At 41.5% G+C, this 14,781-nt stretch overlaps 1 protein-coding gene across 8 annotated transcripts in view; it reads right to left on the reverse strand.

Annotated features, from left to right (window-relative positions):
- The window catches only part of Ph4alphaefb (prolyl 4-hydroxylase subunit alpha-1), a 260,485-nt gene that overhangs the window by 111,676 nt on the left and 134,028 nt on the right, over positions 1 to 14,781 (reverse strand). For 4 of the 8 annotated variants that reach the window (XM_076379895.1, XM_076379886.1, XM_076379878.1 and 1 more), the window contains exon 2: positions 2,774 to 2,825. The exons of the other annotated variants lie outside the window; for them this stretch is intronic. Coding sequence is in view for 1 of the 4 variants with exons in the window: in XM_076379878.1 (XP_076235993.1) it covers positions 2,774 to 2,825 (52 nt within the window). In the remaining 3 variants the exon portion in view is untranslated. The remainder of the gene's footprint in view (positions 1 to 2,773; positions 2,826 to 14,781) is intronic. 8 annotated transcript variants of the gene reach the window in all.

The following is a 14,781-nucleotide window of genomic DNA, read 5'->3' on the forward strand; positions in this document are numbered from 1 at the left end:
CCAGAATTTAAAAAAGTGATTTCACTGATGGAATCATATGGCAGTAAGCTAAATTACAAATGGCATCCTATATTTTTTTGTTGAGCATCTGATAATAGCTCTGAAGAAGAATATAAATACCTAAAATACGAGGTTATTGAAGGTCATGCAAGAGATTGTGAATAATCTCGTATTTCGCGGTCAACATAGTGTTATTTGTCGCCATATTTACTCCATATTGATGTATCTCATTGTAGGCTCACTCTACTAAGAAAATCACTAGGACCCTAAGAAGTGACTGAAGCTAATCATCCCGAAGTACTTCACAATTACCCATAAAACGATCCCATAATCCCAGAATCAATTCCCCTCAAAATATCTCCCTAATTCTCATAAAACATCTCAACAATTTTACTCTCTGTTCCCCTCACAAATTCCCCCGAATCCTCCCCGAAGAATTCGCTTCAGAATCTCCAGAATTGTCGAAGCGCCGCCCGAGCAAGGTCCTCCGTGCAAGAACTGCGTTTCGCCAGCTCTTTAACATCGAATCCGCTAATGCTATTCTCTCGAGGAAGATCCCAATAAAACGCTCTCATTTGTTCGTCCGTCCTCCCGCTTTCTCTGTCTTTCTGTGTCTTTCTCTGTCTTCCTCTGTCCTTCTCGCTCCCTCTTCCCTCTCCTCGCGGGCTTATCGCTTCAGGAAGAGCGTGTTAGATAATTTATAGCGGAAGAGCCGGTAAACGGGACAAACGACTTTATCACGAGACGAACCGACCCGGCCACGGTTTCTTCATTTGCATCAGAATCGGCGAGGACTATAAATACACGCGATTTTGTAGATCGTAACGCGGGACGATTAGCCCGACACAACATGGGGGTCGCTGTAAATTTCGTACCGGTGCAAACTGCTGCAGCGGATCGCTTAACAACTCGCTACCGGGAACAAACTCCTCGCGTTTTTGCCAACCATTCCGCTGAATGCTTTATAGTCTGCCCACGTTAACGAGATGCCTACTCGCGGCCTTATCTTTATTGGCCCGTTTGTAGTAATCAGGCGAAAGATTATTCTGTCACGTTGGCTCAGCCTCTGGACTACTTCTGCCGAACTTCGAGCAGACGTTTATGGTTTCTGTATTGTCGTAGTTACGCGAACGTTATAGCGAACTTTAATGCGAGCATTTTATGCGCCCCAGAGCTGGTGGATACGGGATCTCTGTGTGGAAAAATAGCATGATAAGAATTAGAATGTTGTTGTCTTTTCGAATTCTGTTTTCATTTGATAGCGGTGCTTAGTTGCAGCGAATAGAATGTAGGAATTGAGAGAAATTGGTTGAGGGAGATAAAATGCAAAAATTTGAAAATTTGAGAATTTGAAAGTTTGAAATTTCGAAAATTCGAACACTTAAAAAATTGAAAACTTACGAAATAAAAAATTTGAGAATTTAAAAATTTGAAAATTCGAGCATTTAAAAGTTTGAAAATTTAAAAATTTGAGAGCCTAAAGATTTGAAAATTTAAAAATTTGAGAGCCTAAAGATTTGAAAATTTGAAAATTTAAAAATTTGAGAGCCTAAAGATTTGAAAATTTAAAAATTTGAGAGCCTAAAGATTTGAAAATTTAAAAATTTGAGAGCCTAAAGATTTAAAAATTTGAAAATTCGAACATTTAAAAATTTGAAAATTTTAAAATTCGTAAATTTTTGAATCTGAATAGGTATTTGAAACTCTTTCCAAACCTTAGATAATTTTCCAGCCATAAGTTGCCATGGAAATTCCCTGTCGTTTTCCCTGTTGCCCTATTCACTAGGGGATACCATAAACTTCCTCTACTTCGAAATCCCCGCCAACGGAAATAACGGAATAACTCCGGAACTCGATCGATTTCAACCTTCTCGCGCCAATACCACTCATCCCCGATCCCTATCCGCCTTTTGTTTCCCTTCCAGAGTTATTTGAGGCTCTTTATACTTCCTCCGATATTTCATGATCCACGCAGCGTATATACGTGGGTTAACCCCCTTGCAACTCACCCCCAAGCATCTTTTTACTCCTACTCCTTTTTCTCTAAGCCAACGAATCTATAAATTTCCATACCTGAAAGGGAATTCATCTATTAATTTTTTTAATAACAGAGAAAATTCTTCATTACGAGCAACCATTAGCGATATTAGGAGTTCAAATAAAAATAAAAATAGGGGACATAAAATGAAAGTAATTTTTGGGGGGATCAGAGCTTGCTGTAGGGTGCTAAAAATGAAAAATCCGAGTTTCATCTTCGACGGGGGACTAGAATTTAATTCAATTTGAAGGATTACTGCGTTGCGGGGCGCGAGGTGGTCTTTGCGCGAGTCCTCGCCAAAGACGGGAATATTCAAATGGCTTTCTCGTTCCCTTCGGCCCTCCTCAAAAGCCACCGACCCGTTTGCCTTCGCGCGACGACCATTCTCGCGTTTCCTCCTTTTCGCTCTCGATCTCAGAACTCCTTTTATTCGAATCTAGTAACGTGTTACACAGTGTGAGAGAAGAAGCTACAGTCATTCGAGATTTACAAGCCTCCTTGTTTCCTTTACTTAAGGATGAATAAATGGAATTAAAGTTTCAGATGAAAACGAGTGGAAATGAACGTTCCGCGATGATTTTACTAATTACAGCTTTACTTAATTAATTTTCGGAATTTAATTTCAAAGAACAGAGAATATTCTGTCATTTCGCTTGTTTGAGAATTTGAACGTTTGAAAACTTGAGAATTTGCTGTTTTGATAATTACGAATGGCAAGATGTCTGTCAAACTTACCAGAATCCTTCAGAGAAGTGGAGTTTAAGTAGCTCAGAGATGCTTCTGGATTCTGTAACAGATTATAACCAGAAAATGAGTTTCAGATTTATTACGAAAAGATTGGTAATAAAGAAAAAACAGGCGGGAAGATTTATGGGTACGCAAGAATCCTTTGCGGTGTTTTAAAGTGCTTTTCATAAGTTATTAAGGCTACAGTACCGCTCAGTTGATAAGAATTACTTTAATGTCGCCTTTCAACAGCCACAGTTCTTTCCTTTCCCGTGTACGAAGCGGGAAGAGAACTTTTCCTGTAAATTCAGGACAAATTTAACTCGAGGAACGAGTAAAACCGTCTATTATACCAACGATTTGTCGCAATCGTGTCAGTTTCGCTCCGTTTGTGTCGCTCCGATGGGTCTTGAAAAATCTATCTATGTGAAACGTGAGGCAACAAATTTATATACTGTTCATACATTTCAAACTGTTCAAACACGTGTCAATTGACTTATAAGTGACTCAATTCGATATAGTTTCCTTTTAAAACCACCTCAAACACAGTAAGACTTATTTTAAACCCTCTCAACATAATTCAGATCCTCTTCAAACACGTATCAACTAACTTGAAAACGTCTCAACGTGATTAAATTCCCTCAGATCTACTTCAAACACGTATCAACTCACTCAAACTCAACTCAACGAAATCCAATCTACTCCAACCCCCTTCAGCCTCCAAAAGAAACGCTTCAACCTTAGTCCCTCATTACACTCAACATTATCCCAGCCCTAAATACTTAACCTTCTCACCCCCACTCACAGATTCACATCTCACCCAAAAGCTACAAATCCTCTAGACTCCTCCATTCTCAGGTGGCAGGGTCCACTCACAAATTCCCTGCACTTTGGTCCCTCACGACTCGCCCTCTCATTTCATTAAAGAAAGAAGCTTCCAGAGCACGCACGAACACATTTTCCCAAGCAGCGTTATAAATCGCTAGGGGAGGTGGAGGAGGCCCAGGATCCAGCTGAAAATTGTCGCGAAGTCAGCCACGCGCTCACGTTCGTCGGAACGAGCTACTTTAATTTCGCAAACAGAGGAGCCTTGGCTCGTCGTGGCGAAGAAAATGCTTCCGATTCCTCGTAGCCGAGGGTGAACCTAGACGTAAAAACGACGGAGGCGACGGCACAGCAAGAAAGCTCTACGAAAAATTTTCATTTTCCTGGGAAATATGGCGGAAACAAAAGCAGAGACGGCGTCACAATTAGCGAAACAACGTGCAAGGAATGCTGGAGGGCAGGCCGCGGAAGAAAGGGGCTAGAAAGGGTCGAGGTCTCCTTTGCGAGGCCTCCTCCTCGGATTACTCCGAGCTGCGACTTTTCGGACTGTCCCGTTCGAGGGGATGGAAACCACCCCTCGCTTGGACCTCAGCGTGTTTACCTTTTCGCCGACAGGGATTGTTTGCCTCTGAGACTCGGGCACCCTTCTGATATTTTTTTAAGACCTGCACGCAGGCTTTGTAGTCTTTGTAGGGTGTTGGGGATGAAGAAATGGAAGGAGGTGGAGGAAGGGGAGGAAAGTGGGAGAGAAAGGGTGAAATAGACTTCTGAAATGGCAGGTGTTGTTAGAGGGATGAAGAGGAGTGGCTCTAATCTTAATACAGTTCGATTTTTTCACTTCTGGTTTTTTACTGTGTCCACTACTGTAAGTTTCAAATTATGAAGATAGAGGAAGAGTTAAAATACTTAATCCAGATCTAATCTAGATGTAATAGGTTTTGCTACGTACAACACTGAACTGGGAAGTCTTTGCTCTGCCCATTACTATGTATTCCAGATGATGAAGATACAAAGCGACCTAAAATACCTACCTGAAGATTAACTCTGACCTAACTGAGATCTAATACAAAGAGCTATCCCCACCACTGCATTGGGAAACCTTTGCTCCTCCCACTTCAGTGCATTCTAAATGATGAAGATACAAAGAGAATTAAACTACCAACGTAAGGATTAACTTAGATTTAATACATTGGGCTACACTCACCATTTAATTGTGGAATCTTTGCTCCACCCACTATTAGGCGTTCCAATTACTGAACACAGAAATTAAATTAAAATATAATGAAATATGCAGCACAGTGGACCTAAGATCATTAATCTGTGCAGGTATACGAAAGACAAAAGGGACTCATTTTCAGAAATACTGGGCACTGTATAATTGTAGATCTATAGTAGCTAATATTATTCGTTCCAATGCACCGCCTCTCGCCAACCTTATTATATTATTGTTACCAAAAAAGTGTAATTCGCGGTTGGTATTGTTCCTATTAACGCAGACAACAATAGCCTCGCTGGGAACAAGGAGGCAAAACTTTTGCGGCAGACGAACAACAAGAGCATCTATACATTTTCAATCAATTAAGCCTGTTTCCAACAAAAACCTCGCTGTAGCTCGCGGCGTTGTTCGACGATGAAACACAGAAGTGTCGAATTGGAATGAAATCGTAATAAAGTCGGCTAATTTGTCGTCTCGTCGGTACACGTACGACCGTTAAGCACGGTTTTCACGTGAGCGATGCATCACGAGGAGTCGCCGTCTCTGCGTTCGAGCTCGTACATCAGCCAAGACAGCTGGTGAATTTAACGCAACGGTAAATAGGGGACAATAAACAAAGTAAGAATGACACACCCGCGACCCGCTTAATTTTACTGCCTCCAATTTATTTCCACGATTCCCACCCCTCTGTTTCTGTCGCTTATGCGCCTTTGAGTTTGTTTGGGGGAAAATTGTCGCGTTAATTGTTAGTTGTTAGTTTTAGGGGATTGTGACTCTCGAAATTTTATGGTTCTCTGACTATACACACTTTTATTTTTAGTATGATTTAGGAAATATATCTAGGGGTGGCTCAGACTATCTCAATCCATGTCAAATATGATACAATACATGATTTAGTTGATTTAAATGCATACTGACGGAGGCCAATTCACTTAAGTTCACTTTTTATATGAACTAAATAACTTGGTCGTGATTCTGAGTTATCTATCTGAGCTTAAACATCATGAAACCTACTCAAACTTGACTCAACGTGTCCCTAATTCCCTCAGACCGAATTCAAACCTAATGCAACTCACTCCCATAGAACCTAACATTAATCAAACTATCTGAATCCAATACAAACCACTTAAGTCCACCTCAAACGCTACCAAATCCCCTCAAATCCCACTTAAAGCGACTTAAATCATAAAAATTCACTCAAAAACCTATAGCAAACGATCACCAACGAATGAGATAATTCTCTTTTGAGTTTTTTCCGCGATGTAAAGCTGAACCAGCGACCAGCAAAAATTCCTCGCGTTGTTGGGTTAATACTCCGTGGCTGAACAAAAGCCCCGGGTAAAAATCTGCTTACTACATTTTCCCAACTTCTTTCCCAGCAACCTGTACGCGGCAAGATTAATGTTCAGCCCCGAGAAAATAAAATAAATCACTTTAATTTGTCGACATCCCTCCCCTACGCGCCGTTTAACCCCGCGTTTGCATACGCGGATTCGCGGACAAACCCCCTCCGATCCGACGCCGACTTTTTTTGCCTCGTACATCACGAGCCTGCTCCCACACCGTCACCCCTAGTCCACCCCCAGCCTCGAAGCCTGTTTTTCGAGTTTACAGGCAGTACACGTGCCAGTCGCTTCTATTTATCGAATAATAGGATGGAACAATGTCGCTGTCAGCAGCAGATTGAACATTTTCCACAGTCGCCACGCTTTTAGCCTCTCTGGGTCAAGATTTTTACAGTTTGCTTGATGAAAGAGCGGGCATTAGATTTCATTTTTTTTTGTCGAAGTTAAAGTAATTATTTTAAGGCTTCATATTTTTAATTATTTTCTGTAGGAATATATCAATTTATGAGAAGTACTCGGGAGACTGAAAATCTTTTTTAGTCTATGATTTCGTTTCACATCTATGATTTGTGAGGACATCGGTTTCACTTGTTACCAACTTCCTGTATTTCTTGTGCTGTTTGTGGTTAAACTGTGTGTTTGAAAAGCATTGATTGCATGCACGAGGATAATTATATTGTTTCAATGGTAATTGATTCATTGAGCGTATACGAGTAGCAATTAGAATCTGGTGAAATTGATCCATTATGTGAGCGGTTGAATAATAGTCAGATTGACAAAGTATCTAGCATTGCTAAAAATGAAAATCAGTACACTAGTTTAATTAATTTCAGGCCTACACGTTCCCACTAATTACACTAAAATCAAATATATTCCCGTCTCAAAGAAATTTCAAAGGAATCCAGATACAAAGCTGCCACCACTAAAATTCAAACCTCTCAAATGAAAATTCAAAGAAATTTCAAATACTTCAACTCCTAAAAAAGTATCCTTTAATTAATCCTTACTTAATCAAAAACCCACCACAACGACTAACTTCTCACAACCATCTGCAACTAATTCCTCCACATAACACTACCCAAAGCCACGACAATCCTTTCCACTCGAAATGCTCAAAGCTTGCCGCGAGAAAAAAGATATTCAAGCAAACGCAGCACGAAAATACGCAGTCCACGAAGAGCATTCAGTGTCCGCGTCTTGCACACAGAGGATCGGCCAGAAATTTTACACTTTGACTCGTCCCGAGCGACACGCTCCACAGGCCACGCGGGGTTGGCTCTTGGGGGGCGGCGCGAGTGGAAAAAAATTTCATAACCCCGTCCGAAAACGCGACGCCCCGCGACGCTGCGCGCTGCTCCAATTACGCCAGGGAAACAGTCGAACAAAGGGAGCGAGGCTGGGCCGCGGTCCGTTTCCATCTCGTCCCTCGAAAGCCGCGCCACGGATCGCCTGCATCCGCTGGGCCAAATTAAAATTACATAATTCATCGCGTCGAACCGTGGCAACGCTCGGAAAAGAGGATACCAGGGACAACGAAATGCTACAAGTGCTCCAGGTGCTTCAATCTTATACTTCGAATCAAGTATTCTAGGAGCTATTCTGGGACATCAGGAAGAACCTACAAACTGCTGCGTTTTAATTTCGAGGAGGAATTAGTGGAGTGGCGGTGAATTGGATTGAATTATGGAGAAGAAGTCTGGGATAGAGCTGAGACTAATTTTAAACCCTTAGAACTTGCTTCTTTTTTTGAATTAGAAAGAAAAAGGGAAAGTGTATACAGGATGATCAGTTTAACTGGAAACCCTCCGAGGGTTGGTAGCATTTATTCTAAATGCTGTTAGCATTGTAAGTGCTGCCAACGTCCATTAGAGGGTTTCCAGTTAAACTGAGCACCCTGGACATGATTGCAGTCACAGTTCTAAAATTGTAAGTTAGATATTGAAGTAGTAAAACAGTGCATTCTAATGTGTGGTATAATGTGTTCCAGGTCTCCAAGAGTTAAAAATAATATGGTAAAATAGAGGATATTAAAATAATAGAAAATATTGTAGAGCTTCTTAGAGTAATTCCTTATCAACTCAGCAAGTATACTTAGTGTCAAGTATGTCACTAGATCTACAGCTAGTGCTAAAATTGCAATTATGATGCAGTGTTACAATTTGCTTTTACCTTCTGACTTCTAACTTTTTTTACTGTTACATACAGAATACAGTATTTTGCAAATTTTGATAAACAGAAATTTGCGTCTTTTTCTTTCCAATTTTTTAATATACTTCTATTCTGAATATTTCTGACAAATGTAAAAGCAAACATATTCTGCTTTTTATTTTATTTTCACCAACATCTTGCCATGCCCGAGTCCCACTCATGATAAACTGTGAAATGGTTAATAATTGAATATTGCAGTATAACCGAAAACGCGAGTATCGTCGCAGTTTCCATCTCTCGCGTAAGCATTTAATCACACTTCCGGTCCGAGAGGCCACCCCCAGCCCCATTTTCGAGCTCGTACGTCAAGGGGGCGAGGGGACGCGACCCTTTTTCTACATTTGCAGCGTCAGGTACACGCGTGTACCTACGTACCATCGCGTTGAATATGCAATGAGAAAGCGGCCGACGGGGATCCTCGCGTTTTTCACCCTCAACTTTTCCACCCCCGAGCCACCGTACTTTTTCTCTGGACCCCTCTCGACGTTTGTGGGTCCCAGGGAAAACGTGTGGGAGGAAGATTTCGATCTTGCTGCTTTGAGGGATGCAGGGGGGTCGTCGAGGAGATGGAGATTGGTGCAGTGTTTGATTTAGGCTGAGAGTGGGGTGTTGGAGTGATTAAGATGAGCAGTAGTATTTATTCTTTGAGATGAAGTTTCATGTGAGTGCTTGAAATGGCGCCAAGGGTTCTGCGCAGTTATTGATTCCTTTTTTTTTTTTTGAATCCCCTTTTTAGGGACTATTTTCATGGAATTTTTTTTTCATTTTAGTCATGTGTAGAGAGGATGTGGAACAATCATACTTTTAAATATTACTAGAAAATACATGTACATAGAATGCATTGTACGGAGATTCTTTTTTGGGTAAGATTTTTCTATTGAATTTTCCAATAATTCTAAAATGTGTATGTAGACATTAACTTAGAAAATATATACGCTTTTCAATAATATAATTCTTGTTACACTCGCAGAATATTTCTGCGGTTAAAAGGGACCCATTTTTTAAGAATGAAGAATTAATTCTAAACTTCCACCCCCTATTCTATCCAACTATAAAGGCAGTACCTACACAAAAAAATATGAAACTAAATTTTCTGTATTTTTGAATAACTCTAAACACTTTGCTCTTGTTTTAGTGTAAAATATCAGAAAATACTTTTCTTCATAAAAAGAAAATCAAAAGAAATTCGAAAAGAATGAGAAGAGATCCACATTCATTCTTGATCCACCCTAACATCCCTTTCAAATGAAATGAGGAGCAACAGTGAATAAACTTTCATTGAGTCCCTTCTTCAGGTGTCGTACGTACACTTCCTATTAAGTCTTCACAGGTACATTAATTAATACTCTTTGAGGTCTACTTAACCCTCTGGGTACTAGCATTCGAATGCGTGTGCCGCGTACGAAAAGCCTGTAACCGTATCTATTAACCACGTTCGTCAAACGCCTCTAGGCGTTCAACGCACCGACACTATAGATCGTTTGACTACACGCGAGTCCACCCTTCTCAAAGGATTAATTACACTGTCTATTCACAATCGTAGAATGATACACCGTAAACGAGTATCATGTACAAAGTGTTTCCTTAGACGTGGGAAGTATTGTGCTAGCGGATTCAGTACACAATAGAATTCTATTCGAGAATGGGGTAGATTCAATTATCTTCCTCGCTTTCTGGACCTGAATTTACTCGATTATTACTTCTGGTGACATTTCGAATCTATAGTCCGCGCAACAATTGCACAATTGGACGATTGGACTGTATTGGGACGCTTTGTTAACGCGCTGGGTAAAGTTCAAGTGAATATGCTGAATATTTTGTATTATATTCTGAAGGAAAATCACACTTCTGGGGAAGTATAAAAGAAGTTATAACTTGGAAAGAGGATTACATCGAAGATTATATCCTGTATTAACAAGAACCTTCTTTTACTACTTTTCTGTATTCGATCAGCTACCACAATATTTCTCTTAATATTATAAAAAAATTTCTCGATTGTGAAACAATAAAAAAAGAAGAAAGAATTGTCTTCTCCAGCTACGATCTACAGAATTTTTCTCTTTATAGGCTCACCAATATTTCCTCTCGGTTCTCACCCTCGACAACTGGATCCCTCACATGAGTCGAGCTCACAGAAACGTTCCCATTTCGTATGGCCCCCTCTTACGAGTCCTCAGTCCACATCGAGAAAACACTGTGCCTTGGCGGGAAGTTCAAATATTAGAAGGCACTCTCGAAGAATTCTCAGTATTCGCAGTATTCCCGGTCTCCACGATTCTCCCCTGAAATTCCTCGCTCTCGACCGCCTCTTTAATCCCTCCCAATCCCACTATTTTCCTAGGTGCTCGCGAGCGTTTCGAATACACTCGTCGAGGCTCAGACGCTGCGCCCGATAGCGCCAGGTCCCGACGACGACGCCAGAAACGGGTGGAAAACTGCGTCCTGGAACGCGGGGAACGTTGAGAATTCCTCGTTCGCCGGGCCACTTTATGACCAGCACTTCCGATCGACGAAATTTTCGCGACCCGAATGACCCCTGGACCGCCCTCGACCCACGCCACCAAAGCAGGGACGAAAGAACAGAGAACGGACGTTTCATCGACGTCTCGGCATTCCCTGCTGGAGGGGGAGCTTTTGAAACGCGATCGACTTCAATCGATCGAGGGAGAATATCCAGAATTAAGTTATGAGGGTTTCTCGATGTAAACTCTGCTGAGTTTATAACCTGGGACACGTTTTCGAGATCAACTTGTGGCTCGTTGTGACTGGTGAAGGTTTAGAAAGCTGGATGTGGAATTAAGTTATTGGTCTTTTGACATTTTTGTTTCAATCTTTTTTCGATAGATCTCAGCATTCTTGAAATATCTCGCGATAAAGGTAGGTGACTCTACGACCTTTTCCAGGAGTGAGTTCACCCTCTAAAATTGAAATATGGTACGAGTGAAGAATAGATGAGTGTTGTGGTTGAACTACATTATTTGCGCACAGAGTTTCATGATTTTTTAAAATTGGATTCGTAATTTTTGTTTAAATCTTCTTTTCGATAGGTCTCAGAATTTTTGGAATATCCCATGATAAAGGTAAGTGATTCTACGACTTTTTCTGTAATGAGTAGACTGCGATTTTTAATGCGTTTATAGAAATTTAAAATGCGTAAGAACTTACAGAATGCATATCATAAAATACGAAAGACAGAGTGTAAATTATAGTATTTGAAATATAAAGCATATTTTCATTTAGTCTCCATTTTTTAACTGTGTATGAAAATATGAAATTATATAAAAATCCACAGTCTAATAGCTTTTCATAGGAAGATATCTCTACATCTAAGAGCTTGTCTAAGAAGACAAGCTTCGCAAATTCTCTTCAAAAACCTTTACACCAAAATATTTCCACTAACAAAAATCGACCCTCATCCAGAGTTCCATTCCACCCCTTCACGAAAAAAGCTCAGAATCTCTTTCCCAGACCTCCACCCCAAATCTCCAATAATAGAAATCCTCGATATGTACCAATCCCAACATTTTCGAGGAAGAAACAGAGACCAACGGACAGTTCTCGAAAGACAGATTCGTCGAGAGAGTCGACACGGGTCGAAGCCATCCCTGCGAGGGTCGAAAAATCAGGCAGCTCTGGAAATACGCATCGAAACGGTCTCGAAGCTGCCACAACGCGACGGTTTCGACATTACCCTAAATAGAGGACCCAGATGGTATGATAAATGGCCGTGGACAGCAGGCGCGAACAACGGTAATAACCAAGACGAGAGACGTCGAAAGTCCATATAGGTATTGGGGCTCGAAACGAGAGCGTCATGTGGTGTGCTCGATAAATAGCAGCCCTGATAACGATATGTCCTCCACCCACGCGTATGGCTACTGTTTCTCGCGCTGGAACTATTTTCCTCCCTCTGTCTGTTGTTTATGGCCCCTGAATTCGCTGCGAATACTACCCTTGTAGCTAACACCTCGAGCCTTATTTCTCTTCAACGTGGAGCAGGGTTACAGGGTTTCAAGTTTTGAGGTTTAGGGCTTGGGTCTGCTGTTGGTTTCTGTTGGTTGCAGGCTTCTTAGTTTCGTCGATTATTCTTCATTCGTTCTTGCTTTATTTTTTGGTTAATGCTTCTTTTTTAGACGCGTGTTTCTGGTTTAATATCCCTGCTTTCGTATTTTCTCGTATTGGCTTTTCCCTATTCACATCCTTTTTTACTGTCAGCACACACTCTTGGTTGCTACTATTCCTCACACGTCTCTCGCTGCAGCTCGAAACAGAAGCCACCGACTTCAGGAAATTACTGAGTATGTATACCAACCCCCTAAGTAGCTCTCTCTCGTTCCCTACTCTTTCTGCACCCCAAGATTCCCCAACTACTTTACTGCCCCATTTTCTTATCGCTTCCCCTGCATCACCCAATTTTCCTCGTTTCCCCCTTCCTCACATATCTTATTACCTCTCATATCCCTTACTACTCAAGTTCTCTCAGGAAAGTAACGATCACATCTGTACCGATTCCCAATCCCTCCACCTCGTCAAGAATATTAACTCGTAATAATTTATTCTCTTCCTGCATGCTTCAATACAAAACTTAATTCTTTCAAGCATGGAATTTTAGAAAACAGAAGGGCCATGTTGCATAGAAATTTTAGTTCTACAAAATTTAACAAAGTAGGTTTATTTAGCTATTAAGAAACTATTGTGCTTTAAATGATTGTAATTTTTCAAGGTGGTATAAAAATATCTTACCATACTAAATACCCATATTTAGGTACTAAAAAGGTAGGACACTTGACTCTAGCGTGCTTTGAAGAGATAATCACTAAGTAGGTACATTTTAAGCTTGATACACACGAATGATATTTTAATACAATCTGTCTTCGTTATTTGCAACTAATCCCAACGAAATCAAGCGTCAAAATATCGCTCGTGTCCATTGGTCCCTGTAATACTAGAAAAATGCAGTAAGTCTTCAACCCCTTCCCATACAATTTTCTCTGTCGATCTGAAACGTATAACTACCCCAAACTGCCAACAACAGAGCTCCCATTGAACGAACATACATCCCTCAAGCGATGGTACGTGATCGTCAGCGAAGACCCTGCAAAAAGTGCACGAGTTAGACTCGTCAAAGTATGGTAAGGGGTCGAATAAGTTCCATTTCTCTAACCCTGTGTACAAAAACAGGAATTTGCATAAACATCCAGTCTAATCATGACATAAATACAATGTTCTACTATCTGACTCCGGATTTGCCACAATTCCTAATCCTCCCACGTCTCCAAGAACACGACAAAACTTCTGTGAAGATAAGCTCGCAGAACGACCGTCCAGAATGGATGAAAGGTGTCGAAGAACAGGTACAGCAGAGGCAGGGGGCTTCGTTTCGTCGCTTATCGGTAAACCATAAACGATTATACGCGCGTGAGAACCCCCAGACCGATGTCCCCGCGGTGTGTATGTGTTCAGAGGATCCCAGCGAATATTTCACCCCTGAAATCGATGAAATAACACCCCCTGGCAAAGCGTCGTTATTGCGTAACGAGTTAGGAGTTATGATCCACTGCACCACTATGGATTATAAGCGATCGTTGAGTGCTGCGTGCTCCTACAATTGAATTTAAAAAAAAAAAAATGTTATACTTGGATACAGAACCCAGCTTCCACGGTACCAAGGTACAAAAAAAATGTTGAAATCCTCGCCCCAAAGAGTCTGAACCGAACGACAAAACCCAAGCACCCCCAAAGCGACAAGGAAAGGGAGAATCGTCGATGCACCTCGCGAGATGAGATTCACGATCAAAGGGAGGCTCGTGTCGACCCACCACTCGACAATCGTGTTCAACAGACGAAGATGCAGGTACCTAGATGCGCGAGTAATCAAAAAACGCCTTCCTTAGCGATCGACCCCTTGTCACAGGCTGGTGAACCCCAAAAAAAGGACGTGGGAGCATTTAAGCGTGGGGGAGGCTCGATGAGGGATGCGACCGAGCTAGGGGGTGGCGTACGTCGCGATTTCGAGTGGTCCTGGAGGATCGAATTCCTGGTCTAGCAGGAAACATTCTACCTACCCTCGGCCCATTCTCGTTCAACGTCGAGGGCCCTTGGAGGGATCGAAGGATGCTGGGAATTCCATCGAAAGACAATGAGAGGCGCTCCGCGTTTTGGAAACGTGTGCGTCGCGACGCCCAGTCCCTCGTGTGCTTAGCGTTGTGGAGGGTCGAGGAGGAAAGAGTTATATAGGAGTGTGATACAGTAATTGGATATGGGAGAGGATTATTCGCAGGATTCTGAGACAATTGTTGCGAACAGGTACTAAATTTTCAGTTTTTATTTGACTGTGTGGAGGATCTTCTAATATACAGATTTGTGAACATTTGAAATTTTAAGGATGGGTAGGACTTGAAATTTTAAAGATACGTAGAATT

Source organism: Calliopsis andreniformis, chromosome 1, assembly GCF_051401765.1.
Source record: "Calliopsis andreniformis isolate RMS-2024a chromosome 1, iyCalAndr_principal, whole genome shotgun sequence".
In the NCBI taxonomy this organism is placed as follows: Eukaryota; Metazoa; Arthropoda; class Insecta; order Hymenoptera; family Andrenidae; genus Calliopsis; species Calliopsis andreniformis.